Source organism: Alternaria conjuncta, assembly GCF_024043145.1.
Source record: "Alternaria conjuncta strain BMP 0040 chromosome Unknown scaffold_32, whole genome shotgun sequence".
NCBI classification, from domain to species: domain Eukaryota; kingdom Fungi; phylum Ascomycota; class Dothideomycetes; order Pleosporales; family Pleosporaceae; genus Alternaria; species Alternaria conjuncta.
Genome location: NW_026250121.1, coordinates 83,901 through 110,892, shown reverse-complemented (window position 1 = coordinate 110,892; position 26,992 = coordinate 83,901). Strand labels below are relative to the sequence as shown.

The following is a 26,992-nucleotide window of genomic DNA, read 5'->3' as shown; positions in this document are numbered from 1 at the left end:
ATTGCTGTCACCCGCTTGGCAATAAGGTGTTGTGTGGATCTCTCCGGATGTGAGTGCCGATTGATGGCGGTTCCGGCAAGGACGGCAGGTATAGCGAAGTTGTCGTCTGGTATGTGTCTCAGCTGCTGCTCCCAGCACATCGTACAAGAAACGACAACAGTATGTTGAATGGGTGCATCGTATAAGTGGATGCAAGCGTACAGATGATGCCGTGGTTCTGGTCAACCTGTGGAGGTTGGGGAGCAGTCTAGCTGGTATCTGGTTTAGTCGGCGGGAGGAGCGCGGACGCTAAGACCTGGTCTAACTGCTTCCGGGTCTGGCAGTTCGCCTCTCCTCCAATTCCGTTCCACCCGTTTTCACGAGACAACTCGTTCTCCTGGCGCATCTAGTGTCACGCCTGATTTTCGACATCATGGGAGGTTGAACACTCATTGGACGCGGTACAAGACCACCAGCACACTACGCTACACGGTTAGAGGCATTCGTCAGAGTTGTCGGCCTGGTTTGCAGGATTTGCGAACATACGCTGATGTAGCTATGCGATGAACACTACGAAGCGCGATATTGTACTACAGGATCGACCTGGACTAAAGATACTGGTAAGCATAGTAAGAAGAAAGGGTCAAGTCTCTTGAGGAATTGCGGAGTCCTGCTGAGCGATGCGCACCGCAATCGTTGCTCGCTACTCATCGTCTCCGTTCCAATAGTTCGATTTCAGATGCATCATTGAATGCGATGATATTTGGGTAAAATAGGATGGGTTCCCATCACTATCACCTCATGCCCATGTGGGTTTATGAGCCTCGGTGGTTACGTCATGTTGACGCGAACCATTGTCGCGCTAGTCGGCCTGCAAGGAGACGCGTCGCGTGAGCGATCGCTCATCCATCTCCATTCATCATCTACACGACAGACTTCGTCTCGCCCAGCACACGCAACCCTCGCATTGCGCCATTGCTCATAGAATCAGAAACTCGGATCTAACATACGGTCGCGATGGACGACAAACGTAGCATGCACGGCCATGTGGCGCCCGGTCCACGCTCTGTAAGGGCAACTGGTGGGAATAACCCCAATCAACCACCGGATGCTTTTTTGTTTGTAGCAGCTTTGCGACCACCCCAAAGCCGTTATGGCTTGCGGCTGTATTAACACGAAAGATTTCAGTCAGCCACTGGTCTTCATGCGGTAGTGAGATCCAACCTTCGTCTGCTAGTGTTGCTCTCGCGAGACCAACACATCAACATCTCAGGCGTTCCACAACCCTTCGTCAATGTCACTGTCGCGACCAGAAAGCTCGACTCTAACTAGCGACGGTCGTGCACCCCCTCCCTCTCACATGAGCCGATCTTGCTGTGCCTCACGAACGCATCTCCCCCTGGAATAGCGGCGGATTTGCCTCATACAGTTCAGCTCGACAGTGTGTTGAGGAAGAAGTCGACCACAACTCGACCGCCTGGTAGACAAGATGTGGCTCGCATTTATAGCCGCCCTTTGCCTGACCGCAACGACCAGACGTTCCGTTCTTTCTCTGAGTGTCGGCTACCTGGTCACGTCCTCCCACGGTCACGACTGTTAATGCAGGACGCATATCGGAAGTTGACATGCGACCAATGCACGCTCAAAGCAACTCGGTTAACCGGAAGAATCCTTCCAGCTCCTTGCCCAACCCCACGCGACGTTGTTATTTCCCAATGTGTAAGAATCCTACATGGCCGGGGTCGCTTCCCACAGCATGGTACCCACTATGAAGCATGACTATGAGTCAGTCTCCGAGGAGCTGTCTCGAAAGACAAGACTGGTTGAGGGAGCAAATGGTCTCGTTGACCAATACATCTCTCGAACCTATTGGAGAACCTTCTGGATTTCACAATGAGCAAGATTCTACTCACGGGCGCTACAGGATACGTTGGCGGCACTGTTCTCGCCCAGCTCATTGCAAACACAGCACCGAGTATCAAAGATCTCACTTTCGACCTCCTCATCCGCGATGAAACGCAAGCTCAGAAGCTCAAAACCGTATACGGCTCCCGTGTAAACACCATCAAATGGTCCGGTCTAGAAGATGTAGCCTTCATCGAAGACACAGCGTCCAACTACGACATCATCATCAACACAGGCTCTGGCTTCATTCCTGAAGGCGCCATTGCCTTTGTCAATGGACTCGCTCGCGGCATCAATGCTGGCAAGCCAGCGCCATGGATACTACACATATCAGGTTGCACCAATCTATCCGACCGTCCCATATCGCAACCTCCACGACCCATACGAGAATGGAACGACGAGACGGACAAAGGCAAGATCTTCAGCTTCATGAGAGCGCTTGATGAGATGGAGCCCTACACACAGCGGACAACCGAAGTGCGCGTCTTGGAGGCCGCTGATGCTACTGGCGTACAGGCTATTAGTATCAACACACCATGCATCTTTGGCGAAGGCACCGGCTTGTTCAACAAGCAAGGCCTGGTCATTCCCTTGATCATGATGTACGTTGTACAGCATGGATACGGCTGGAAGCTCAATGAAACAGCGAACTTCGATTGGGTTCACGTCATCGATCTCGCCGACATCTATGTCCTCCTCGTACGCAAGATCCTCGAACGCGAAGATCGCGGCGTCGGTTATCTCCCATCCGGCAAGAACGGCGTCATGTTCGCGGCCGTCGGGCGCACACTCATCAAAGACATCAACCAAGGGTGTCTGGACGCAGCATTCGCTGACGGTATCTTGCCACGTGAAGGTACTCCCAAGGGGAAGGAGATTCGATCTGTGCCACTGCATGAGATTGCCGACAAGCTCACCGCAGGCCGTCGTGATATTGCGGAGCGGGGTTGGGGTGGGCATAAAGCTACGAAAGCGGTACTTGCACGCAAGCTATTGGGTTGGAAGCCAAAGAGACTGCAAGATGCTTGGGAAGATGACTTCCAAGCTGAGTTGATTGCACTGAAGGAGAACAGACGCATGGTAACAATGGAGAGCTGCATCGGCACGACTAAGAAGTGAGCCACGAGGAGTGAGCTCCTGTTGAGCATGCCATCTTCGAGACCTGTTCATGGAGCGAGAGGATCCATACTGCGCATGGACGGTCTCTTTCAGCTGGCCATCCTGAAGTTCCTCTCACCTCATACAAGGGAAAACTGAACACCCAGGAGCCTACGTCGCCGTTAGGCCACCAACTTCGCAAGCTTTTATCTTGATGTAGGCTCTTGGGCGTTCGGTTTTTCCCTTGAATGGGGTACTCTGGTGATCCTAAAATGCGAATAGAACTACGTTCCGACATCCCCGCTTTCGTTCTCATCGCGATCATGTCTGCAAGATATGAAAATCGCTTCCTGCTCAGGATAGTCTCGACACGTTCCATGCAACAGCGTACGCGGCTCACGAATCCTTCAGTCGGGAATAACATCCCATCGGAGCTGCCTGCCATCCTAAGCGGCAGGTCCCTTGTGTAGGATTTAGCCACGGCATACGGCGTGGGGAAATGTCCGCCCTCGAGTCAGTGCGGCGTGGACGTTTATGCGACACTACCGAGTATGAGCTCATCTTTGCGTCAAAATCCTAACCGAGCCTCACAGACCACCAAAAGTTGTTTCTATTCAGATAATGCAACGGCAATCTTAGCGCGGCCAGGGGATAGCCATGCTTGCTCCAGTGAGATGGTGATCAGACACGAAAGAGATAACATTTCGAGCTGCGACTGCATAGGCGTCCAAGACCGTTGCACCGGGGCGAAACGACTACCATGTGATTTACCAACAGACATAACGATCGCCAGCCTGTTCTCCCACGCCGTGAGGCACGGCGGGTGGCCCCGAGTAGGCCAATAGGTGTACCTATGTCTTCACCTGTGGCTGCAATGGCACTTGGCTTTGGATAGGACAACTTCTCCACACGCATCAGTTCTTCTTTGGTGTTTGGCCATCGCAGATATCTCCACTGCAGAACATGTCTCGTCAAATGCAGCCTCGCGGGCTCGAGAGTGATACCAAGCAGTCTTCATTGTTCGCCATCGGCATTCCCTTCATCGCAATTGCCAGTGTCGTAGTATTCCTACGCGTCTATGTTCGTGTACGCTTGATACGGCTGAAACTGGCTACCGACGACTGTGAGTTGATCTCTATAGCTAATTCTCCCAAGCAGCATGCTGACAGCCAAACTCAGATTTGATAATCTCTGGCGCGTTCTTCACCATCTCGCTGTCAGTTGCTAATATGGTTTGTAAGTTTACGAGCCTTAAATCGAAGGCGTGATTGAGCTCAAGATTGACTAACAGCCCGCTCATAGGCGGCTGGTACGGTGTAGGCAAGCACAGTAAGCAGTCGATACTGATCATCTGCTCGAACTCCAGCTGACGATCTTACAGCACCCGACATTTCAAACGAAGACCTTACTCCTATGTTGAAGGTAAATCTCGCGACACGCCTACTCTACGTTGTAGCGATATGTCTCGTCAAGTTCAGCATACTCGTCTTCTACCACCGACTAGACCCTCGACGACCCACGAGGTGGATTGTATACTTCCTAATGGCATGGGTAGCTGCACTCTCGATCGTAACGTTCTTTGTGTTGCTATTCGTTTGCACACCGCCATCGCTGTTTTGGGATCCTGCGGGCCAAACTCTGCATCCAGAGAAGTGCCTCAAGCAGGACACGCAGCAAGTGTTCTTCAACATCAACGGCATCATGAAGTAAGCATTGCAACCAAAATACCGACTGGATGCAGACTCATTGACCCTTGCGTCCTACAGCATCGTTCAAGACTTCGCCATATACATCCTACCAATGCACATCGTCTGGAAGCTCCAGATGCCGCGCGGTCAAAAGATCGCTCTGTGCGCTCTTCTCGGTGTCGGACTGGTCGCAGTTGCAGCTGGCTGTGTGCGCTTTTATTACGTTCTCTTCCTTTCTGACGAAGCCGATATTTGGTACTACATGGCCGACTCGTTGAACTGGTGTAGCATCGAGATCTACGCAGGTATGTCTCCTCTCAAATCTTTGATCAAATCCCTCAAGGCTGACTCTGTGTTTTTGCAGCCATCATATGCAGCTCGGCATCCACCTTCAAAGTCCTCATCAAGACCTACCTTCCTAAAGTCTGGAGCAGCGCCGGAAGTCACGACAAGGCTTCCGGCACGCCTCGCGCACAATCCGATCGATCATATAGCAGCAGATTTGAGTTGAAGCGTTTTGGCACATCGTCGAATAAGTCCAACAGCAATAGGAAGTATGGGATTGAAGGCCTCACAGACCTTGGAAACGAAAGCGAGGAAGCCATTGTGCGACCTGAAAGCAAGATGGGCAGGGATATCGCGGTCTTCGTGACGCAACACTAGCTCATTTGAAAAGCCGCAGTCTCAAATGAAGCTGGACAGCTTGGTGCTGGGCGAAAGAGATAGACAAAAGCATAGCTTGCTGGGAGTTCTGGCGCCAATCAATCATTGAGGTCAGAGTGTGCTGTCCGGATTACTCCTATATCTTGTATGCTTATAGATGGCAACGGAGAAGGCAAGCCACTTCGCTATATGGTGAACTGGAAGACACGGATATGACAATACATTTCCATTACGAGCTGGGCACTCCAGAAACCGCATATATGATACCCATTACGCGTCGCATGGGTGAGAGTGGAAGTGTGCATCCGCAGAGCATCTCTCGCGAGGGAAAAGCAATGAGCGATTTGGGACGGGAAGTGATCTGGGTCCAGATCGCTGCCTAGTGGCGCCGCGGAAACTAGCGGTGATCCGCCTTTCCCTTTTCAGTCATAACGCGGCACGCCTTACATCCACCCTGAGGCAGCCGCCCGTGAACGTCTTCTGGGCTCCGCGCTCGAGCGTTCGTTGCCTTGAAAAAATTCTATTCATGGCTTCGTTCAGGCTGACCCGACAGGCCTCGCGCATTGCAGCCTGGCGCGTGCCCAGATGTAGCATAGCTCGTTCTACACCGTACCTGTCTTCGAGTCTACAAATGCAAAGACAGATTCCCATAGTCCGCTATCAACAATTCACCTCAACATCGCATACCGCTACTGCCGGAGGGAAAGAGACAATGGAAGAAGGTCTTCGCAATATGGATCTTGATGCGGCGGAGAAGCACATGAAGGACTGGTTCGGTGACCATGCATCATGGAGTCACGAACAGCTGCTCAATCTTGTTTATGGTACTAAACCTCCATTCAACTCATGACCATACACTAACAAATACAAGAGGAGGACCTCGTATCAGTGCGAAACCTACAGGGCTTTAGTGACTACAGTACTGGCGGTCGCAGATCCGGCGGCGGCCGTCCGTCTTTCCCACTCATGACACAAGAAGAATACGGGCTGCTGACCGCGCCATACAGTCAATGGGCTCCTGCACCTTTCAACAGAAACAACTACAGTTGCATGGACCGCATTGCACCGCTGATGCAGAGGCAAGAAATCCCAGAGCTCCGAAGATCACCACACATGGGCTTCCTCGCGCGTCTACGCCCTCTCAAAGCAAAGCTCTTGCTTGGTATGGTGCCAATCAGCGGAGATCGCTGGGTAGAACGCAAGATGGATGATCCTGCCAACTACAGGAACCTCTTCGAATTGATCAATGACCTCACCAAGATATTTGAATGGTTCAGTCACGAGGAGGTCCACACCCGGACTCGCGACGCTTTCAACTGGATGGTCGACCGATATGTCGAATTCCAGAAGGCAGCTAATTTGCGACGCGAGCAAAATGGCGTCGAAGAGAGATTGGATCTTGCTGGAATGTGGGCAGAGTACTGGAACGACGGGATGACAAACATGTCAACGCGGACGCATCAATGGGTTGTAGATCGTGTCGATGAGGTTCAAGCGCGTGCCTTCGAACAGTACAAAGATGCTCTCAAAACCGCTGGAACCGACGAAGTAGCTATAGGAGGAGCCGGCAAGAAGTACTACGAGTGTGTCCAAGATCTCAGAGGGATGCTCACCAGACTCGAGTACACGATCGGCGTCCCAATGACCGGTTTTAAGGGCTACACAGCCACCAACGTCTTCACCGACCTCCCTGTAGCCCAACGAAAAAACACCTGGTCCCAAATCATGGGAAGCAAGTCCTTCAAGCACCAACTAGCCATCTTAGAAGCCGAAGACAAAGCCGCCGCCGACCAAGCCGCCAACCCACCCTCCCTAGCAGAACAAATGGACATAATGGGCCAACTCACCAAGCCAGCCCACCCCCGTTTCCGCGACACCGAGAACCTGCTCGGCCACTACGAAGAAGGCAAGAAGAACCGCGATGAAACCCGCCTCGCCCTCTGCGGTCCACCCAAGCCCATCGCGCAAGAACACTGGATCACCATTCTACGTGAACGAATGGACTTTTACGCAAAGAACCCACGCAACCTCGAGAGAAACCCCGATGCATGGGGTTTCGTATGCTACCGCCTCACCTATGAGCAAACCAACGCAGAATGGGCTACCTTCGAAGAAAACTTCACCAAAGACGTCATGCGATCTGGGACGTGGATCTCCGGCTTCGATACTATCAAGAGCAAGGCTAGAATCATGTTCATCGACGGCCGCGAGGCTGGGATCGCGGAAGGCGACATCGCAGCTGCGAAACAACATTTCAAGCGGACTTTCACCATGCTACCCACGCTGGGCCGTATGTGGACGCAAGATTTCCTCGTTGTGGACAAACAAGCGTTCAAATCGCACGTCGATCCGCCAACCCAGGAAACACGACCCCCGCCGCCGTACGGTGCGTCGTGGGGAAGTAATGGCGGCCATGTGCGCCTTGTCGACACGACACTCGACATGCTTTCCCAGGAGTTTATCGATCAAGTATCGCCGGGATACAAGGGCGAGATGAAGATCTTGTCGAGCCTGCTTCTAGAGGAAGTGTATCCGCTGCTTGCGACGCTGTCTGTTCGTCCATTTGGACTTTGGCCTTGTGCGCGGTTGCATCCGAGGGAGGTTTATGTGGGGACTACGGATGCGGCGCAGGAGGGGTGGTGGGAGTTTAGTCGGATGGATCTGGGGTTGATGCAGGGGTTCTTTCAGAGTATGAGGGGGAGGCAGGCGGATTTGAGGGCGAGGCAGGGTTGAGTGGATGGTAAGGAGTAGGGAGTTTGTCTTGTGTTGCATTTGGCGAGGTTTTGCTCATATTCAAGCTTTCGTAGTTACCCCGATAATTCGTTGCACTATAATGTTTCGCCTATCGCATTCCAAACAAAGGTGGAAATCTCATATAGCTAGAAGTATACATTACATTAGAGACTATCTAATTTGCAAGATACAATAGTGTGTATCCAGCAAACCTTAGGATTGCGACACAAATCTTCGCTGCCGCCAGTACCTCCCGTGGACGAGGCTTATGCTATCTTTCCGTTATCCACGCTTTTGTTCCCTTTGTCTTGCCAAACCACCCTTTGTTCGATTTCGCCACTCTTATCACTCGCGCTATACCGTACAAAGTCTTTGTACACACTCACCTTTATCCCGATCTAGCACGCATCACCAACATTCGTGAGCCATAGTACCGAAATGCCCATCCTACATTCTCTCACTGCCAGTACGATGACTCAACAACGACGAGCCAAACCCATTTGCAGCGCTCCATGCGACCCCTACGCGAGGAGATACGCTCGAATGAGAAGCATCGCAACTTCAAGGATACATGTTCCTCCAAAGATATCTGATGCGAGTCGCGCACGAAACGTGACGATAGCGGAAGTTGACGCTGCGTTTGGCAGAGACCACGGTGTTGGGTTGTACCAGAGGAAACCACAAAATCTCGTCACGACGGAAGTTGAAACAGCGTCTCTCAAAAGCTACGAACCTCCTCCTGCTCACCAGAAAACACCACGGAAGAGACCTAGAACCTCTTTGGACGACCATGGCGACCGCTCCATCACCCCATCCCACCACCACCACCCCTCACAACCCCCTCAACCACACGCACCATACGCACCACCACATCACTCCGAACCCACCCAACCCACCCAACCCCCACCCAAACGACAAAAACGCCACATACCCAACTCCTTCCACCCCACCTCGCCAACCGCCCGCTTCGGCATCATACCCGCAACCGCACGATGTACCCTCGCTCACATTACGCACCTGGGGAAGACAAGCACCGCTATGGGCGTTTGTGTATGTAAACATGTTTCTAGGGTGTGTAGAGGGATTTGTAGGGGTATTCCGGGATATGTGAGGGATGTGCATAGGGCGGGGGTGGTGAGGGGGGTGGTTGAGATGGTGGATGTACCAGAGGAGTGTTCGAGCTTAGAAAGTGTGATACACAGCGCTACACGAGAAGAGGAGGAAAGGGTGGATTCTGTCACGCGAACGTCAGCTCAGAAGGTAGACGGGGCGATGCGCAAGGGATTGACGAAAGAAGAGCGGAGACACGGAACGATTTTCACACCTTTCTCTGATGAAGAGCTGAGGGCGTTGCGGTCTCGAAAGCGGGATGCACGGAACGCGAAGGCGTCAAAACCATCGAGCAAACCCACGCCACCCACAACCCGCTGTCCCCTCTGCCACTTCGACAGCCCATCAACATCCCCATTCTGCACCACATGTCTAACCCCCTACCCACCAGATCCGGCACCCAAATCACACGCTCGAGGCATAGTATCGTATGACAAGTTTCCCGACATCTACACCTCGCCGGTCGACGGACAGCAAGCTACACTCCTTACCTACACATCAAACGAAGACCCCGATGAAAGCTATCTATGTACAGGTGGCGCCGGGCCACCCGGTACCATAACTCCCTCTGGTGCCCACGTGGCAATAACGTCGGACGAACGGCGTCGACTGCTGCGAGCGAGGGAGCAGGCGTGGAAGAATGATAGTTTGAGGGAGGTGAGGGAGCAGGAACGGCGGGAGATGGCTAGGCAGAATGGGGTGCAGATACCGGAACATAACGCGCCGTACTTCTCGGACGTGCAAGACGAGAATGCGACGAGGGAGGCGTTGAGTCTGGATAGAAATGTCGAAGTGAAGAGGGCGTGGATGTTGGAACTCGCGGGGTACAGAAAAGATGCTGAGGAGAGGGAGGTACCCTTCCCATTAAACGTCCCTGGCTACGAACTACTTGAGGATGCGGAGGTGACGCGGTTAGAAAGAGACATCGAGCTGTTGGATGGCTGGTTGGCTAGTATGGGTTACACTGACATTCCTCCTTCTCCTAACAGTGGCGCGGGCGGTGACAAGAAGACGCCGCTGGCCTCGAAGCGACTAGCCGCCAGAACAAAACGACTCAAAGCGATCCAGCAACGAGAAGCAGACCGGCAGTACCTCGAACATATCGCGGACCTACAGCGCCAAGCACTTTCCATGGGATACGAGTTCCCTGAAGGCGTCCCAGGTTGGGAAGAGGTTCATCCTTCGGAGCAACGTCGTATATTATGGGCGGCGTATACAAATCAAGTCAACGCCACGTCGAAGAAGAAGAGGAAAAAGGCGCGACGAGGATCACGGAATTCGAACACCATCGCCACTCCCGAGAAGCAGGCCCGAAAAGAACGTTACGCGTTTTTGAAAGAGAAACTTGAGCAACCATACTGGGACGAGCGAGTACGTGAGACCGGAGAGTCGAGAAGCGCCATCTTGCGAGCCGGAGGGAGGTGGCCGGAAGACGCGACATACGAGGACGATAATGATGAGGAGTTGAAGGAGCTGGTGGGTTATATAACAGAATTTTTGGAGCTGAAGGAAGAGTTTGGAGATCAATAGGAGAAATTGTCGGTAGCCGTAAGCAAGCGTTGAGATGATGTCGCTGGTCGTCTCATTGCGCCTTCCCTCCACAATTAGTCATCACCCATCTAGCCAATCAGAAGCCACGGCGTCGACTCATCCTGAGCCGAGCGCCATCCATCTTAGCATTCCTTGCCGCGCCTATGCGCTAGCCCAGTTTGACTGCATCTTCTTACATATATGAGCTGGAAGGTTGCTGATGCTCAGAACAAGTATTGTTGAAGACTCCATCGCGGTGAAGATTTTGCTCACCAATCCTCAATCACACCCACGATGGTACGCAAAGCGAAAGAAGCACCAGCCGCGGAAGAGCATCACGGCGGTGGACACATAACAGTCACGGCGCAGCAGTCGCGGTACGCAGTCGATTCTGTCGATGCACCCGCGTCGAAAGAGGTAGGCGTGTCCTCATTTCTCCCTCATACACCATATTGAATCATGTAGATACTCGTCAAAGACCTGTCCATCACAGTCGCCAACCGAGAACTACTATCACGTACGACGCTTCACCTGGTAGAAGCACGCCACTATGTAATGGTAGGTCGGAACGGAACAGGAAAGTCGACACTCCTCAAAGCCATTGCCGATGGTCTGGTTCCGGGGATACCGTGGAGTACGCGCATTCTCCTTCTAGGTCAGACGAGAGAGGACGACTTGGGAGATGAGATGACTGCATTGAGCCTGGAGAGTGAGACTGTCTTGCAGCATGTTGTCCGGAGTGATCGGGTTCGAGAGCGCTACGTGCGAGAAGCGAAATTGCTTAGTGAGGCGGTCGAGAACTCTGTTGATTCCATGGCACCGGTTCAGGCGTACAGGCGTATTGGGCATGAAAGATTAGGTTTGCAATTGAGAGAGGGTCATCGGATTGCTGAGAGGAGGAGTGGTGCTCGGGGCAAAGCAGCCAGGAAGGAGCTGATTAAGCTTGAAGAGCGCTTCGAAGAATCTGAGAAGCGGCTGCAAGAGACCGAGATCGATGCCACGAAGCTCAGCGAAGAGACACAAGCAGCTGCGGATTTGCTTGCTGGCGTGCAAGCCTCCCTCGAGCTCATGGATGCAGCTGAGGCAGAAGCAAAAGCGCGCGTGGTTTTGCTAGGCCTTGGCTTCAAGGTGGATCGCATTGACAGGCCCGTGTCGGAACTCTCAGGAGGATGGAAGACGCGCTGCGATCTAGCTTGTGCTCTCACACAGTATGCGGACGTACTACTTCTGGACGAGCCCACCAACTTCCTAGACTTGCCGTCAATTATCTGGCTACAAGACTATATCCGCAATCTCAAAGGCACGACTGTCCTCATAACGACCCATGATCGCGACTTTGGAGACGCGGTAGCCGAAGAGCTCATTGTCCTCCGCAACCAGGTTCTCGAGACTTTCCGCGGTAACCTCAGTCTGTACGAGCGCGAAAGATGGAAGAAGGTCAGGTACATGACTAAGATGAAGGATGCCCAGGACAAGCAGAAGAAGCACATTGAGAAGACCATCGCAGGCAACATCAAGGCCGCCAAGGACAAGGGCGACGACAAGAAATTGAAACAGGCTGCGTCTCGGAAGAAAAAACTTGATGATAGAATGGGGCTGCAGGTCAGTGCCAAAGGTGGTCGCTTCAAGCTGAACCGCGACCTCGCAGGCTATCACACGACGCAACGGGCGGAGATTGAGATACCTGATTTCGATCCCCCAGTGCACCTCTCCTTCCCACATCAGCCGCCCGAGTTGAAGTTTCCCGGGGCACTGGTAAGTATAGAGAAGGTGTCATTTGCATACCCTGGACGAAAGAAATTGCCCATCTTGACCGACGTCAGTCTGACCATACATCCGAGGGACCGGGTAGGTTTAGCAGGCCTGAACGGTTCAGGGAAGACGACGCTGGTCTCCATAATAATGGGCGGTGATAGCGAGGGCGGTCTCAAGCCCACATCTGGCAGTGTCGCGCGCCATGCAAGGGTGAAGATTGGCCGCTTCTCGCAGCAGTCGGTCGAAGAGCTCACTGCGACCGCGGCTGCCAACCCTCAGACGACGGCGCTCCGGCACGTGATGGAAAGTATTGGCGAGGGCGCACAGGAGAAGGATGCGCGGACAGTGCTGGGTGGACTGGGACTCCATGGCCAGACGGTGTCGGATGTTCCGCTCGTGCTCCTGTCGGGAGGGCAGAAGGTCAGGGTCGCACTTGCCAAGTTGCTATGGCCGCCGCCGCAACTGCTCATTCTCGACGAGGTGACGACGCACCTCGACGCTGATACTATTTTGGGTCTCGTGATGGCGCTGCGCGAGTACGATGGAGCGCTGCTGGTGGTGACACACGACCGGTTCTTCATGAGGTGAGCATAGTGAAATCAATAAATAGAGTTCTTACTAACACCCCGCAGAACGGTGGTGCAGAGGGAGTCGGCGTACAAGCTAGCGCCAGGGGTTCACGCGTCCGAGGGCGAGGCTGACGACAGCAGCGAGTCGGAGGATGAAGCGCCAGGGTTAGCTCCGGGGAGCGTTTTTCGGCTGACTAGAGGGCAGCTCAGGAAGCTTGACGGCGGCATGGACGAGTATGAGGACATTGCGGCGCGGACTGCGGCGAGGCTGGCCAGGGCGGAAAGTAAGTAGAGCCAAAATAGACGCGAGTGCAATTTGTGCGTCGCGTCCAGAGTCCGTAGAGTCCTGTCAGACAGGTCGGGCCCTTTGGTTCGGGCGGGCTGGCTTCCCGCTGCACGCACGGCTGACTGCGCGCCTCCTGCGCGCGCATCATAGTGCCCGGCAGAGGCATTAGGGGCAGCTTTTCGCGCCAAGCCGCAGCGAGATAATATTGCTCCAACGAACGCGTCGCTCCTTTTGCCTGCAGCGTCCAATTGGTCTCCTCTCATTAGCCATTGGCGTGCACTATGCCCATCTTTCCTTGTATACTACCCCTTCCGACCGTAATAGTAATGTCATAGCTGCAGCTATAATCCTTCTACCCAAGGCACGCATGAACGACTCTGCGTATCGAGATAAGCTCGAGCTTGGGAACCCTGAGTAATAATATCTGCAAGCCATCATGGGCGAAACCGAATCGTCCACGCCTCGCTCCACCGCCGAACCACAGCTCAAGGCGGCCAAGGACAAGAACTGTCCCTTTTGCGGCCAGGCCTTCACCTCGTCCAGCCTGGGACGCCATCTGGACCTGTACATCCGCCCGAAGAATCCAAAGGCGCCCGATGGCGTGCACAATGTCGACGAGATACGGAAGCTGCGAGGCGGCATCACGCGGCGGCAGGCCAAGGGCAGCGTGTCAACACCGCGGAGAGACGACAGCGGCACGAGCACGCCCGCGAACAAGAAGCGCATAGCGAGCGAGGATTCGGTCCTTGTGCAGAGCCCGGAAGACGACGATGAGCCGCTCGAGGTGGGCAAGACGAGGGGGCAGTTCAAGGATGTCAGCTGGGGAAGCGGCCACCGGCCCTCACGACTCAACACCAAAACACCAGACCCGCGCCGGGACGTATCGCGGCAGTCGCGAAAGGCCGAGCTGGACCAGAGGCAGAAGTCGAACGAGGAGAATGAGATTGCGAGTGCCACCGAGATGGCGCTGCGGGAGCTGCTGAAGAGCGTGCAAGTAGCCAAGTATGTCACCAATTCACTCACCATATATCCTGCTAACAAACACAGCGCAAAAGCATCCGGCTCCGGCCTCTTCGAATTCGACCCCTACACCCAGAGCTTCCCCTCGCTGTGCCTCCAGATCCTCCCCGCGCCCTCTACCCTCTTCTCCCCCACGCCCTTTCCCACGTCCGAGTCATGGTCCATCACCCCGCCGGGACAGAAGCAGTTCGAAGCGCTGAATAAGCAGGTCCGCGAGCGTCTGCTTGCCTACCAGCGCCAGCGCCAGATCAACCAGGTCTATCCCTCGGGCTCGCACTCCTCCGCTCCTTCCACCAACACCTCGCCCCTGCCCACCCCACCGCTCTTCGACCACGACCCACAACGCCTCTTTGGCCACATTGCAGACGCCTTCCACCACTGGACACAGCAGTCAGATAAGACGAGGCAGGAGTGCTGGCAGGTCGAGATACTGCGCTGCTATGCCCGCGCCGACGACAGGCGACGGGAAGCCGAGGTGCAGCTGGGGAATGCACGTAGGGAGATTGAATACCTGAAAGCCAACCGCTGGACCTCAGGCGCCCCCGATGTGTCGCCCATCAGCATCAATCTTGGAACCGACACGGCTAGGGAGCTTGCTAAGCACGGTATGGACTACCGCAACTGGGACTACGACCGCCTCATCGACAAGTGGCGGACCGCTATACGCGAGAACAGGGCCTCGGTCTCCGGCATGGGCGCGCAAAAGCCATTGCCCGGTGGTACCAGTACCAGAAGCTGCTCCATGGCTAGCATCCCACCACAATTCGCTACTGTGAACCAGCCCAGGCAAGGCAGCCCAATCAAGGTTGAGTCCAACATGCCCTTTAGCGCACCGCCCACGGTATGTGGTGATGGAGACTGCGATCAGGTTGATGCGGAAGGCGACGATGACGATGACGACATTGACCTGACGCCCCAAACCATTGAGGAGGATGACTCGATGCATCAGATGCAGCATCAGGCCCAGCAACAGGCCTTGCATCACCCCCAGCCCCAACATCACCACGGAGCACCCCTCCAACCCACCCCGCCGCATCCTTCGCAACAACAGTTTCAGCCACACATGCAACCCACCCAGCACATCACGCAGGCCCAGATTGCCCAAGCGCAGGCTCAAGCCCAAGCATGGGCAGCCGCACGTCAGCACATGAACCAGTCACGCAACCAAGACTTCCGGCCCCACCAGCAGCACCAGCTCTCGCCCCATGTGCAGCACGTCGGCTCAGCTGACAGCAGTCGCCGAGAATCGCTAGCCATGATGGACCCCCACGCCATGAACCAAAATAACATGAGCGGCATGGGCAACTCCATGGGCATGTCAAGCGGCATGGACGGTCTCGACAGCCACCAAGACCAATTCCTGCGCATGGACATGGGCATGTCAACGGGCTTTGTCGGCTCCAACGACCCCAGCGTCTCGATGGGTTGATTGAACTCTCGAAACTTTTTGATGCTGTTCATAGAACAGCGAAAATTGTCACCAAACCGGCGTCGGACTCTTCGGGCAAAGGCGTAACGTGATACACGGAACGCGATACACGGAACAGTCCACACTCTACAGCGATATTTCTCCTTTATCTCCATTTTCCACACATCTCCTATCACCGCAGAAATTTCGTTTGTCTTTCTTATCTTTCTAACTACTACTACTACTCAGCTCGGCTTTTCGCTATACCCATTATACCCAGCCTTGACAGCTTGATACCCCCAGTTCAAAGTTCAATTTCCTTTATATCTACAACAGAACGGTATTTTTGCTTACCGCAACATCTCTCTTACATCATCACATATATATATACGTACTAATAAGCCTCTTCTCCTCTTTCTTCTTTTTTGTACTCAGCTATCGAGATTGTTATCAGCATCGTTTTTTGTTTTTCCTATGTAGATGTCTACACAAATATGCCTTCGTTGGCACTGGCGGGCAAATGTCGTTGGTTGCACCGTACTTACATGGGAGGTCTTTTGTACTGTTTTAAGTTGTATATACCCAACATACCAAACTTTTCACTTGTTAGATATTAGAGAAATATGGGGTGGATTGGATTGGATAGGATGGGGGGTGGAGTGGGTGGAAGAATCGAATATACTAAAATCTTTGAATGCGTCTATTCTTGGCTTGGGACTATGAAGGTCTTGCGTGTGTGCTGCTAATGTCTTGCAGAACGGAATGAGAGAGTCTGGGTGCACCGCATGGTATCGCCGACGCAAGCAGTTTGAACTAATCCGTCGACAGCAAAGTCGCAACATGGAGGAAGGAAGAGATTATGATGAGTACGAAGATGGTCCGCCACCGTTGTCACCCTCGTCTCAGAACCGCAGGTAGTCTAACTACCTGATACGCAGTCGGCGGAGTCTTCGTTGTTGCATCGAGAAAATAGAGAGAATTAGTGATGTAGCGGAGTCGTCTTCGACGGCAGCGTCGTTTTCCGTCTGCGCAGAGGGTGAGGCGGAGGGTTGATCGGGCGTAGAGGATGCGTTTGCGAAAAAGTGCGATGGGGGGCATCGAAGGGTGGGGCGTATGGTGGACGGAAGGGGGATAAGGGAGGGGAGTTTCGGTGGTGGGAAGGTAGCTAAATAGATAGGTGAGGTCGGGCAGGTATTTGCTGGGTGCGTGGAGAAGGGGCTGGGTGTTGCATGTGATGTGAGCCATGGACCTGTGACGAAGGCACCGGAATGATGGGCTGGTGATACAAACTGTTGAGTGGAAGTTGCCATTCATGGTTATATCAGAAGCCACACACCCTCCTGCTGATCAAACTCAACTTGAAGGAATACAGCATTCGAGCAATTTGACGGCATGTCTGGATTACCGCGCGGACGAGGTGGAAGCCGAGGAAACAGTAATGGCCGGGGAGCAAGAAGTTCCACTGACTTCGGTTACCGTGAAATAGGTAGAGGAAACTTCAATAACACATTGAATGGCGGAGCGTTCAATAATTTCCAAGGTGGAAGGGGTAGAGGATTTGGCTATGGCCTTCCGACCAGAGGCATGGGAGGTGGTACTAGGAGACAAAATTTCTCGTCCGTTCCAGAACAAGATGCACAGATCGAGAAGGACTGGTTCAAAGAGAACCGTGTACCCAAGGGGCCCAAAGCCGACCGGCAGAAGACGGAGGAGGCATCAGCCGTCCCACAACAAGATACACAACCCGGAAACGACCGGATCAAAGAGAATCAGCACCTGATACCTACGGAACCCAAAGCTGACAGACTGGCAAGGAGTCGGCAAGCAGACACCAAGCTCGTTCCCGAACAAGACGCACATACCAAGCACGATTGGGTCAAGGAGAGCCAGCAATCAATACCCACGGAGCCGAAAGCTGACAGACTGGCGAAGAGTCGGCAAAGAGAAATTGAACGAGGTCTTTACAGACACGCTGCAAGACGAGCATACCACCTTCTCCGTCCTATACAGAAGCATCCTCGCCGGGAAAGCATAGAACATCCTACCCCGATATACCGTCGTTCACGCTCACCCGAAGAAGAAAGAGACTTTCTCTCTTCTTTCCCTCCACTTCCCTCATCACGAGCAGCGACCGCACGTCCACCGCCGGTGAACCAGCCGCCAACATCTGTCACCCCATCTGCCGCTCCATCTGCCAGACCCGCGCGAAGGGAAGCATGTTCGACCAACCCTACAGAGAGGACGTTTCGCAAGGTAAGCGCGGGTTCAATGTCAACTTCATCGGAGGGTGACGATGGCAATCTCTACGATTCGAATAAGACTGAAGAGGAGAAAGAGAAGATACGGCAGGAAATTAATGAGCATAACAGAGGCCTGCTGGACGCGCCATGGTCCGGTCCAAACCTGGGTGATGCGATGCAGGACATCCAGCGTGGGTAGCTCGGTATTTTATAGGTTGTTTCCAGTGAAGCTGGATGAAGCAATCTCATCACACCTATGTATACAAGATAATCAAGTCTCGCGAATGTCTGAGCTCTTGCAATGCTGATAAGGAAGGTACTGTGCCGATAAGTGAAGGTCACCAAAACGTGCCTTCCTCAACCTTGGGGGTGACTGCCCCTTCAACAACTCCATGACAGCATTTTCCTCTTTCAGCCCATGACGTCCGAAACTTACGATGGCAGCTCATCTGCGCCTGCCATCAACGACGACAACCATTCCAACCCACATGAAGTCACTTCCGCATTCCCGCCTTCACCTCTTCTACATTACTGTTACCGCCGTGCATCACTCAGCGTACGACATTCTCGCAAACAGTTCCTTCGAATTCACACAGCATGACGGCTACCACTACAGAACAGACGACTACTACAACCATTAGCAAGCATGGAACGGCGAAGAAGTGGCTGCAACGGCATCTTCGCAAAGTGGCATCGCGACAGACGTTGAAGAACGATGAGGGACCAGTTGAGATACGGCGGAAACCATCAATCAGGCGGCCGCGTACGGCACCTTCAACAGGAGCGACACCGAGCCTGCAGGATGCACCAGCAGTACCCCCGCTCCCGATCGTTGTAGAGCGGGTGTCGCCTCGGCCGCCGGTTCTACCTCCTCTTCGTCCAGCGAGGCCTGATTCTGGCGTGATACGGGACGTCAATGCATGGCTCGATGCTAGCATGAATACGCCTTCACCCCCGCTCATGGGAGGCCTTTCGTATTGGAGAGCAGCGACAAATGTAGGTGCCAAAGACTCAGCCGTGGCTCAGCATGCTATTCCCGTGATTGGAGCACCCGAAGTCGTCAGACCATCGACAGCCACCAGTCAACACGGAAAGTCGTTCCTTCGCTGCGCCAAAAAAATGCAGGTTCAGATGCCTTCACTTTTACGAACCAAGTCTCAGCGCCAGGCCTGCCGAAAGCAGATCAACAGACAGTCAGCATCGATGCCACTCTTGGCCATCTCCTACGAGGACGTTGCGGAAGCCCCTGGTACCATGCTCATGTCCCGATCTGGATCGCTTCGTCGTCCCGTCACAAGGCCATCGACACGACATCCTTCGACGCGCGCCAGTGCACTTCTGTCAATCGACCAACAGTCTCAGCTACCCTCCCGGATGGGCACCCCAGCGAGTGCACGACATGGCGATACAGAGAGCGTCTTTGAGCGCCGTCTCAATGCCATATTTATGCGTACGGCACGAAGCGCAGACAGTACCCGGCCATCGACAGTAGCGGCCGGTCTCATCCGCGAAGACTCTATGGGCGACCTTTCCGACGCTCCGACATACTTCTCGGGACCTCCACCACCTTCTTACCGGTCCCGCCCTGAGTCTCTGCTCAGCACTTCTTCTTTCGGCTGCATCGATGGCATGAACCCTACACAACGACAGATCAGTCAGCAGCGAGCGGCATTACAACGGGGAATGAGGTGCAAGCTGAAGAGATTCGCCCAAGGACTTGCAACATGAGAAGCGACAAGGCAGACGCGAGGTGAAGGCAGCAGCAAACGATTTGTACAGAGTGGGACACGAGACCAAGATGATGAATGACGAAGAATGACCGGAATACATATACCATATACGTGCATGGTTATACGACTGTTTACCTTGGAGAGCTGGCATCTTCATAGCCATAACAGGGAGGTTCACGCTTTCAGTCGGTACACTGAGGAATCCGCAGGCGCGCGGTATTTAGCACAACTGCATCAGATATAACGTAGGGTCTTAGTTTATAATAGATAATGCAGATACAGCACATGATGTGTCGTGAAGTGATGTTGGAATGCGCGGTAGTGAAGAGGTGAGAGCACGGTCATATGACGTGGGGACGGGCCGCGGTGAACCTAAAGCGGTTGGGGCGTTTTCACCGCCTACTCATTTGATGGCCGGGCATGGACTCCACCATCTCCATCAACATCATTGGGCCCAACGTGGCACGCTGTACCACGTCTAACGCTCCAACGCACACAATTGAATCTCCATGGCCGCCCGTTGATCCGCTCGGCTGCCAGCACAACGAAACCCAGCTGGCTGCTCCACTCGACTCCTACGATCCGCAGACTTGCATCATTACGTGCAGCTCCCACAGCCAAACGGCTCCCCGACCTCACCTCCCTCGACACGCCGCGCGCCCGCGTAGGCGAACGTAAGCATGGCCTCGGCAGACGATTCTAATTCGCGGCCCCAGAGGCCAGCCGCCATGACCAGACAGTCGTCGTCGCAGTCGCACATCTCGCAGTCGCCGTCCGAGGGCGCCCAGCGCTCAGCCCATCACAAGAGCCAGCGCCATCATGTCGTCGGCCAGCGCGTGCAGAGGAATACGTCCTTCGGCAAGAACCTCAACAAGCTGAGCAAAGCCGAGAAGCAGGCCCAGCAGGCGCTCCAGGGCGCAGAAAACACCGGGCGACACCACCGCCGCTCGCAGTCGGGCAATTCCATTTCGGCGCCCAGCAGTCCACACGCGCGTCCCGGAATGAAGCGCCATGCGTCTTCTGGCGCCGTTGTGAGAGCAAACACCCAACAAGCAAACCTGCGCAAAAACCACTCGAGCGGCCATCTTCCGCCGCGGCAAGGGCATGCGAAACACGCGCTGAAGGGGTCCAAGAACGAGAACGCTACTTCCAAGCGTGCGCTCGCGACTCCCTCTCGATCTCGGCAAAGTTCTCCGGAGCCACACGCCGCGGTCCACTTTGACATGCCCAATGACGACGAGGAAGGAGACGAGGGCGGGTGGACCGAAGAGAGTGCGTCACAGTCGCCCACTACTACCCGATCCAACACGCGCTCCAACTCGGTCATACTTGAGGCACAACACAGAGCGGCGGAGATCAACATGGAGAAGAATAGAGGAGAGCCGCAACAGTCGGCTGGTATAGTTCGAGAAGCGCCCAGCCAGGCGACTCAGACGCTCACCGACCGCACGCGCACAAACACGCAGGTCAACGGCGGGAGCTCCTATCAACATTCTCGGCCTCCAGATGCTGATATGATCACATCGCGACTACTACAGCGCAGCGCCTCACACCATGTTGCTCCTCAGACATCGTCAGTCGCTGCGACCGTCGTATCCTCCTCCGATCGTCATAATCTGCTCAGTCACACAGCTGGGTCTGTTGGATCTACCTTGGTCGACACACCGGGGCACAACCTGGTGTCGCGCTTCATGGACGGAGATGGTTCTGCTGGGACACCTCACGATGGCGAGTACATGGCTGCGCATCAGCTCAAAGACGACACCGATGAAGGGGAGGTGGACAAGATCAAGCGCAACAAGTCCATGCCAAACTTCAAGGGCGGCGCGGACACACCCTCCAAGACGCCTCAGCGCTCTGGCACGACCACGCCAACCAACCTACCCCCATCGCGGACACAGCAGAAGCTCATGCTTCAACGTGCGTCGTCCAACATTGAACCGCAGAAGCTCGTTCCCGTAACGCTACCCCGCACGGGCGGTCCCACATACCTTCAGTCCAGCATCCACTACAATGGCAATGGGGAGGGGCGTCTAGATCCACGCCTGCAGCAGCAGTTCAACCACGTCGCGGTTGAGTACAATGTCGTGCGAAGATACCGCAACCCAATTGCAGACGCGCTCGCAAGAATCTACCAAACCCCTGGCATGTCACGCAAAATCCGCGTACCCAAGTCGCACGGCGCAAACGGCTTCACGACAGGAGCCAGCAGCCTGAGCACAAGTTTCAACGAAAGCGGCGTCGAAACAGATGGGACGGGCTCGCGGAGATCACGAGTCAGTTTCGACCATGATGCAGGTCGCGGCAAGACTAGTCGCGACGAGAACGACTTTCAACAGAGTTTCGAGAGTGACCAGGCGCGCAGCCGAAACGAAGCCGAGGAGATCTGTCGCCGTTTATGGGAGAGTGCCGAAGTAGTCGAAGCCGACTGAAGAGACAATAGTGTGGTTTGTTTGGCGACGGCGCTGATCAAACATTCACGACTCGCAGCGCGGCGCCTCTGTTTGCGTCTTTTGCGACTATTGTGTGAGGAATTGCCGAGACTGTTTTACTGTCCAGGTTCGTGCGTTCGCTTGCTTCCCTTTCTCTGCATTTTGCCGTACTCTGCGCTGGGGGATGAGGGAATGAGCGTCTTTGTTCTCCCATCGTGGACTTGCACGCACGGGTTGCTATGGCGCAAGGGGGCTTTGTCTAGTCTGGCTGGAAACAGCATGGTGTTGGGGAAGAGGGCATTTGCGAATATTGTCGCGCCGGCAATGAAGCCGAAGAGACATGCATCAAGTCGTGGTGGTGGTGGTCGTTGCTGTTGCTGCATTTGCATTTTGCGCTCAAACTAACTTTTTTGCGCGTGGCACAGAGTCGTGGTTCCCCGTCCTAAACCTTGCGACTGGCGGAGGCGTTGGCATGACACGACAGACAACACACGAGCATTGGTTCGCGATCGAGGAAACGAAAGCGAGTGCGATGGAAGATGATTTATTGTCAAATTTGCGTGCGCGCGCGCACCCTCGATTTCAATGTGCCCGTCCGCGACCGAATTGCAAGCATGCGAGCCTCTCCAAGGTCGATTGCACAGGCGCGCGACTTGCTTGGCCTGAATTGGCTTCATTTGAGAAAGAGCGGAAGTTAGGAGCTGGATTTGCACTGGCTTCAATGCGATGAATGGGTCACGATGCGAAAGGCGGAAATGAGACAAGAAAGAAGCCCATATTGTGTACTAGTAATGGTAGGGGTAGTGTGCGGGCTAGGTAGGGAGCCAATCATGCGCACATGCTCGCTTGTGTAATTGTAATTTCAATTCTTGCAGCGGAAGATCGTTACTTGTTCCTGTGTGTCACTGTCAGTGGGTTTTTGATTTTCCTCACGATGATTGCGAGTTTGCATTGATGGTGATGTGTTGGCGAGCGCATCTGGACGCTTCACATGCTACTGTGAAGATTCACTTTGAGTCACAAGATGCATTGCGTGCATATGTTGAGCAGTACTACGCAAGCAAACTCTTTGCAAGAAATTCTCTACACAGTTCCACACCACCATCATAGCAATTCTTCTTATCGCTTGGCTGTTACCGTGTCTTCCGCGTCCAGCACAGCGCGCCAAGGTGTCCAGGCAACAATAGCCTCGTCTTGCCGCCGACCACGTTGTTAACCTCACCCCGAGGGCTATAGATGGGTATAGATGGGATGGGTCTGAGACGAGGCGGGCGCTGGTTGGCTTACCGTGTTACCCAGAACACATGTCGCAACGGGTAGCGTGCCACGAGTGCGCGAGCTGAGAAAGGTGCGGTGTAATAGCACGACGAAATTTGTAGTGCTGGCTCCAGTCAAGTCACGTTTCCGCCCCGAGCGTCCAGCAATCGTGCTGGCCTAGCTGCCTCCAGTCGCGTTTCCGCCTTGGAGGCCGACAGACGGCACGATTCGCTGCGCATTGTTTCAGCGTCCGTGCGGGCGAGGCGCGACACTGTGGACAGTCCGACTCAGGCTGGAGTGGAATGTGGAACGCATGGGGTGAGAGAAGTTGCCTGGGGTGATGGCCGTTGAAACTTGGTTGCACCTTGAGCATGGTGAGGATCATGGGGCGTGAACCTTGAGTTCGCAGATGAGATGGGCGATGACAGCATCTCAGCGAGTTTCCTCAAGGTTGCCCCTAGCGATTGGAGTGAGAAGTGAGGTCACCACCCGCCCGTCACGAGGATGCAGCAAGCGTGCAGCACGTTGGCCGTGAAGTGGGTACCTCGGTAGTTCAGCGTGCAGCGCGCACCTCAGGCCAACCACAGGGCTTGCGCGGACAGGGATGCAGTGCAGAGATTTGCCGTGGGCGCCATTGCCAAGCGCCAGATCGGCAGCTTCCTTGCTCAGGTACTCCCGTTAGCACGCCCGAACCTGCGTTAGCGCGCCCAGGGGACCGAAATTGCGCTTTGGCAGTGGGAAATTGCACTGGCGGCAAGGATGCTAGGAACACGATACAAGGCTCCGGGGGCGGCCCACCTTGCTCCCTGCCTTGCCCGTTGTTTCCCCTTCACCCTCCTCAAACGTTGCGAGACAAACCCTCTTTTACTCTCTCGAGCCCACGATCTTTTAAAGCTTTAAGCTTACCCACACTCATTACATTGACAAGTACTATCCTTGATATCTCACTCTCTCTATCACTTGGTCCAAGACTATCCACACTGCTCTCTCGCATTCTAAACAAAGCAAATCACCGGAGCGAAGCTCATTAGCACCTGCATAACACTTGCAACTCACCACTCTTCTGATTCGACATCGAAGCACTGCGCATTCACAGTCGCATATCCAACCACCACAACAACAACCTTCCTTCACCACCAACACCAAACCAACAACCACCAAAATGCGCTCCTTCACCCAAATCATCACCGCGCTCTTCGCGCTCCTCGTCTGCGCCTTCGCCCAGGAAGACCAGTACGACGCGACCGTCTACATCACCTCGACCGTCTACCGCGTCAACACCGTCACCGCGTCCTCATCCCCCGCCGCCGGCTACACCGCCGCAAACAGCACCAGCACCATCTCTGCCACGCACCCCACCATCGTCCCCTCGTACGCCGCCGGCAACACCACCGCCAGCATGGCCATGCCCACTGCCTCCGGCCCCATGGCCAGCGCCTCCGCTTCCATGCCCCCTCAATTCGAGGGCGCCGCTTCCTCGCTCCAGATCAACGGTCTTGTTGTTGCGCTCGCGGCTGGTGTCGGGTACCTCGTTCTATGAACGTGAGAAAGGATTCAACCTAAACCCTTTTTCTCATGTCAACTTTGTTTTCTAAACAACACCCATATCACGAGGATGTATGTCCGTTTACGTCTTGTCCGTTCTGCCTCAGTTTGCGCTTTGCATCATACCCCCTTTTTACCTTTGCCTGGACTTGTCCACGGGACCTTTGTTCTACGTTCTAGGATCACCGAATCCTCCCGTCACATTACCCACACACACTCCTTTGTAATCACACTATCTTTCTCTTGTCTGCGACGATTGACGAAACTTCGTGGGATTATTATCAACAACAACAAACTTACTGGGTAATACTGGAGCTTTGGAATCTTGCCGTTGTTTGTGGTCGGCCGACATTTTCTTTTGTTACGTTCGGTCGACCTTCTGTTTTGTTATACCCCCCTTTTTAGGCGCGCGATTAGGACGCTGCTATGCGAATGCGATATCTCATCACATGACACACGTACTACTTGGAGGTCCCATACTTTGTACCTGGTTGACCGCGGCTTGCCGCGCACCTCCTTCGTCTGTACTGTGTGGCTGTCTTCGCTTGCTTTCTGGAGCGCGATCCGACGATTTGCGGCTGCCTACTTCTCTGGTGGAGCTGGAGTTTGGTGATACCCCGATACCTACTTTTTTGAGAGAATGCGATTTAGCTTGGTGTTTTGATTGAGAGAGTGGAGGAGATGATAGGATAGGATAGCTTAGTTGAGAACGAAGAACTACTTGTTCCATCGATTTGACTCTTTCTTGATCAACGTGAATGTATGCTTCCCAGAAAAAAGTACATCGTGATCCCAGAATTCCCGTATCTTCACCGCCTATCCTTCACCTCACCTCACCTACTCCCCAACCGACCACAGCATCAATCTCCCATCCTCCTATCCGCTCGGCACCCATAGCCGAACACCTCCCCACAGTCTCGCTTCTAGACCTCCGTGCACTGTTCTTAGGCATGTCTAGCTCATGCGTCCGTTCGAAAAACTTGCTTTCTTTCGGTCGCTGCCGTAATAGCGATCGACATGTTCGGCTGTTTTTCTCTTTGACCGTCTCGGAACCGCGAACTATTCGGTGATATCCGGTTTACGGTGGGTACGGTCGCTTTCGTGATTGAGTCGAAATGGGGCTGTCGGAAGTGGGTTGGCATGATGGAGTGGGGAGATGAGGGTTGGTGATGATCGTGGGTAGGTAAATGTGGTTGGATGTAGTTTTGGCAGTTGCGATGGAGGCACGCTGATGGCATTGCTTGCGCAATAGAGACTGAAAGAGAGGTTTCTAAGTTGTTGCGTATATGTTGCAATGTAAGTTTGCAGTAGTCTATCGTATGGACTGTCCTGCTGGATTGACGACTAGTCGCACGTGCTCAGTTTGGCGACGGGCATGGAAACAAGAGGCCTTCGAGGGAGTTCTCGATCTATTATATTGGGTTCCTGGAGTTTTGCACTGTCTTCAGTTCTGATTTCGTGTGTCTTTGCACATGCCAATTCGCTTTTTGGAAACATGTTCCCTTCCCACACACCCCCTCCCGTCCCTAAAAATCACCGATAACTCCCCCCCACCGGCCCCTCCAACCCAAAACAACTCGCAAAATAACTCACCGTCCCCGCCCAATCCGTAAAAAGCCCCTTGACTCCCACCTCCCTGACCAGCACATCCAGCACCTCATAATACTGTCCATCATGATCCACCACATCCGCCACACTCGCGAAATAATACTCCGCATCCCTCTTCACACCCGCCAACGGCCCGCTCCTTTCAAACGTCCAAGCGATAATATCCATGTCATTCGCTTTGATCGCTTTCGCGTACTCGCTTTCCACGATAGTGGCGTTATCCGCGCCGCCGACGGAAAGTAACATGGGAAGAGAGGGCGCGATGATATTCACGCCTGCAGCCCGTGCGGTGGATAGATTCGCAAACCCAGCCGCAAGATCATCCGGCGTATCAAACTCCTGCAAATACACAGCCTGCGCCCCAAACTCCTCATCATTATCAATCCAATACACCACATCCTCAAACAAGAAACTCTGCGGCCACACACGATCCGCA

At 54.1% G+C, this 26,992-nt stretch overlaps 10 protein-coding genes across 10 annotated transcripts; all 10 read left to right on the top strand.

The window, feature by feature from the left end:
* Positions 1–1,872: 1,872 nt before the first annotated feature.
* J4E85_011253 (uncharacterized protein) lies at positions 1,873–3,003 on the top strand (the record flags this gene model as incomplete). Its single annotated transcript, XM_051475456.1, has 1 exon — positions 1,873–3,003. The coding sequence occupies one exon, from the start codon at positions 1,873–1,875 to the stop codon at positions 3,001–3,003; it is 1,131 nt and encodes a 376-aa protein (XP_051320744.1).
* A 954-nt stretch (positions 3,004–3,957) lies between these two features.
* Positions 3,958–5,333, top strand: J4E85_011252 (uncharacterized protein; the record flags this gene model as incomplete). The annotated part of the gene is made up of 6 exons (XM_051475455.1): positions 3,958–4,105; positions 4,162–4,218; positions 4,285–4,311; positions 4,364–4,688; positions 4,749–4,975; positions 5,035–5,333. The coding sequence occupies 6 exons, from the start codon at positions 3,958–3,960 to the stop codon at positions 5,331–5,333; spliced, it is 1,083 nt and encodes a 360-aa protein (XP_051320743.1).
* A 712-nt stretch (positions 5,334–6,045) lies between these two features.
* J4E85_011251 (uncharacterized protein) lies at positions 6,046–8,066 on the top strand (the record flags this gene model as incomplete). Its single annotated transcript, XM_051475454.1, has 2 exons — positions 6,046–6,157; positions 6,205–8,066. The coding sequence occupies 2 exons, from the start codon at positions 6,046–6,048 to the stop codon at positions 8,064–8,066; spliced, it is 1,974 nt and encodes a 657-aa protein (XP_051320742.1).
* A 1,272-nt stretch (positions 8,067–9,338) lies between these two features.
* Positions 9,339–10,706, top strand: J4E85_011250 (uncharacterized protein; the record flags this gene model as incomplete). Its single annotated transcript, XM_051475453.1, has 1 exon — positions 9,339–10,706. One exon carries the CDS (start codon positions 9,339–9,341, stop codon positions 10,704–10,706), a length of 1,368 nt encoding a protein of 455 aa, XP_051320741.1.
* Positions 10,707–11,000: 294 nt separating this feature from the next.
* On the top strand, positions 11,001–13,322 carry J4E85_011249 (uncharacterized protein; the record flags this gene model as incomplete). Its single annotated transcript, XM_051475452.1, has 3 exons — positions 11,001–11,123; positions 11,172–13,045; positions 13,094–13,322. The coding sequence occupies 3 exons, from the start codon at positions 11,001–11,003 to the stop codon at positions 13,320–13,322; spliced, it is 2,226 nt and encodes a 741-aa protein (XP_051320740.1).
* Positions 13,323–13,752: 430 nt separating this feature from the next.
* On the top strand, positions 13,753–15,765 carry J4E85_011248 (uncharacterized protein; the record flags this gene model as incomplete). The annotated part of the gene is made up of 2 exons (XM_051475451.1): positions 13,753–14,318; positions 14,364–15,765. 2 exons carry the CDS (start codon positions 13,753–13,755, stop codon positions 15,763–15,765), a joined length of 1,968 nt encoding a protein of 655 aa, XP_051320739.1.
* Positions 15,766–17,328: 1,563 nt separating this feature from the next.
* Positions 17,329–18,183, top strand: J4E85_011247 (uncharacterized protein; the record flags this gene model as incomplete). The annotated part of the gene is made up of 1 exon (XM_051475450.1): positions 17,329–18,183. One exon carries the CDS (start codon positions 17,329–17,331, stop codon positions 18,181–18,183), a length of 855 nt encoding a protein of 284 aa, XP_051320738.1.
* Positions 18,184–18,581: 398 nt separating this feature from the next.
* J4E85_011246 (uncharacterized protein) lies at positions 18,582–19,712 on the top strand (the record flags this gene model as incomplete). The annotated part of the gene is made up of 1 exon (XM_051475449.1): positions 18,582–19,712. One exon carries the CDS (start codon positions 18,582–18,584, stop codon positions 19,710–19,712), a length of 1,131 nt encoding a protein of 376 aa, XP_051320737.1.
* A 682-nt stretch (positions 19,713–20,394) lies between these two features.
* Positions 20,395–22,146, top strand: J4E85_011245 (uncharacterized protein; the record flags this gene model as incomplete). The annotated part of the gene is made up of 1 exon (XM_051475448.1): positions 20,395–22,146. One exon carries the CDS (start codon positions 20,395–20,397, stop codon positions 22,144–22,146), a length of 1,752 nt encoding a protein of 583 aa, XP_051320736.1.
* A 2,419-nt stretch (positions 22,147–24,565) lies between these two features.
* On the top strand, positions 24,566–24,943 carry J4E85_011244 (uncharacterized protein; the record flags this gene model as incomplete). The annotated part of the gene is made up of 1 exon (XM_051475447.1): positions 24,566–24,943. One exon carries the CDS (start codon positions 24,566–24,568, stop codon positions 24,941–24,943), a length of 378 nt encoding a protein of 125 aa, XP_051320735.1.
* Positions 24,944–26,992: the final 2,049 nt, after the last annotated feature.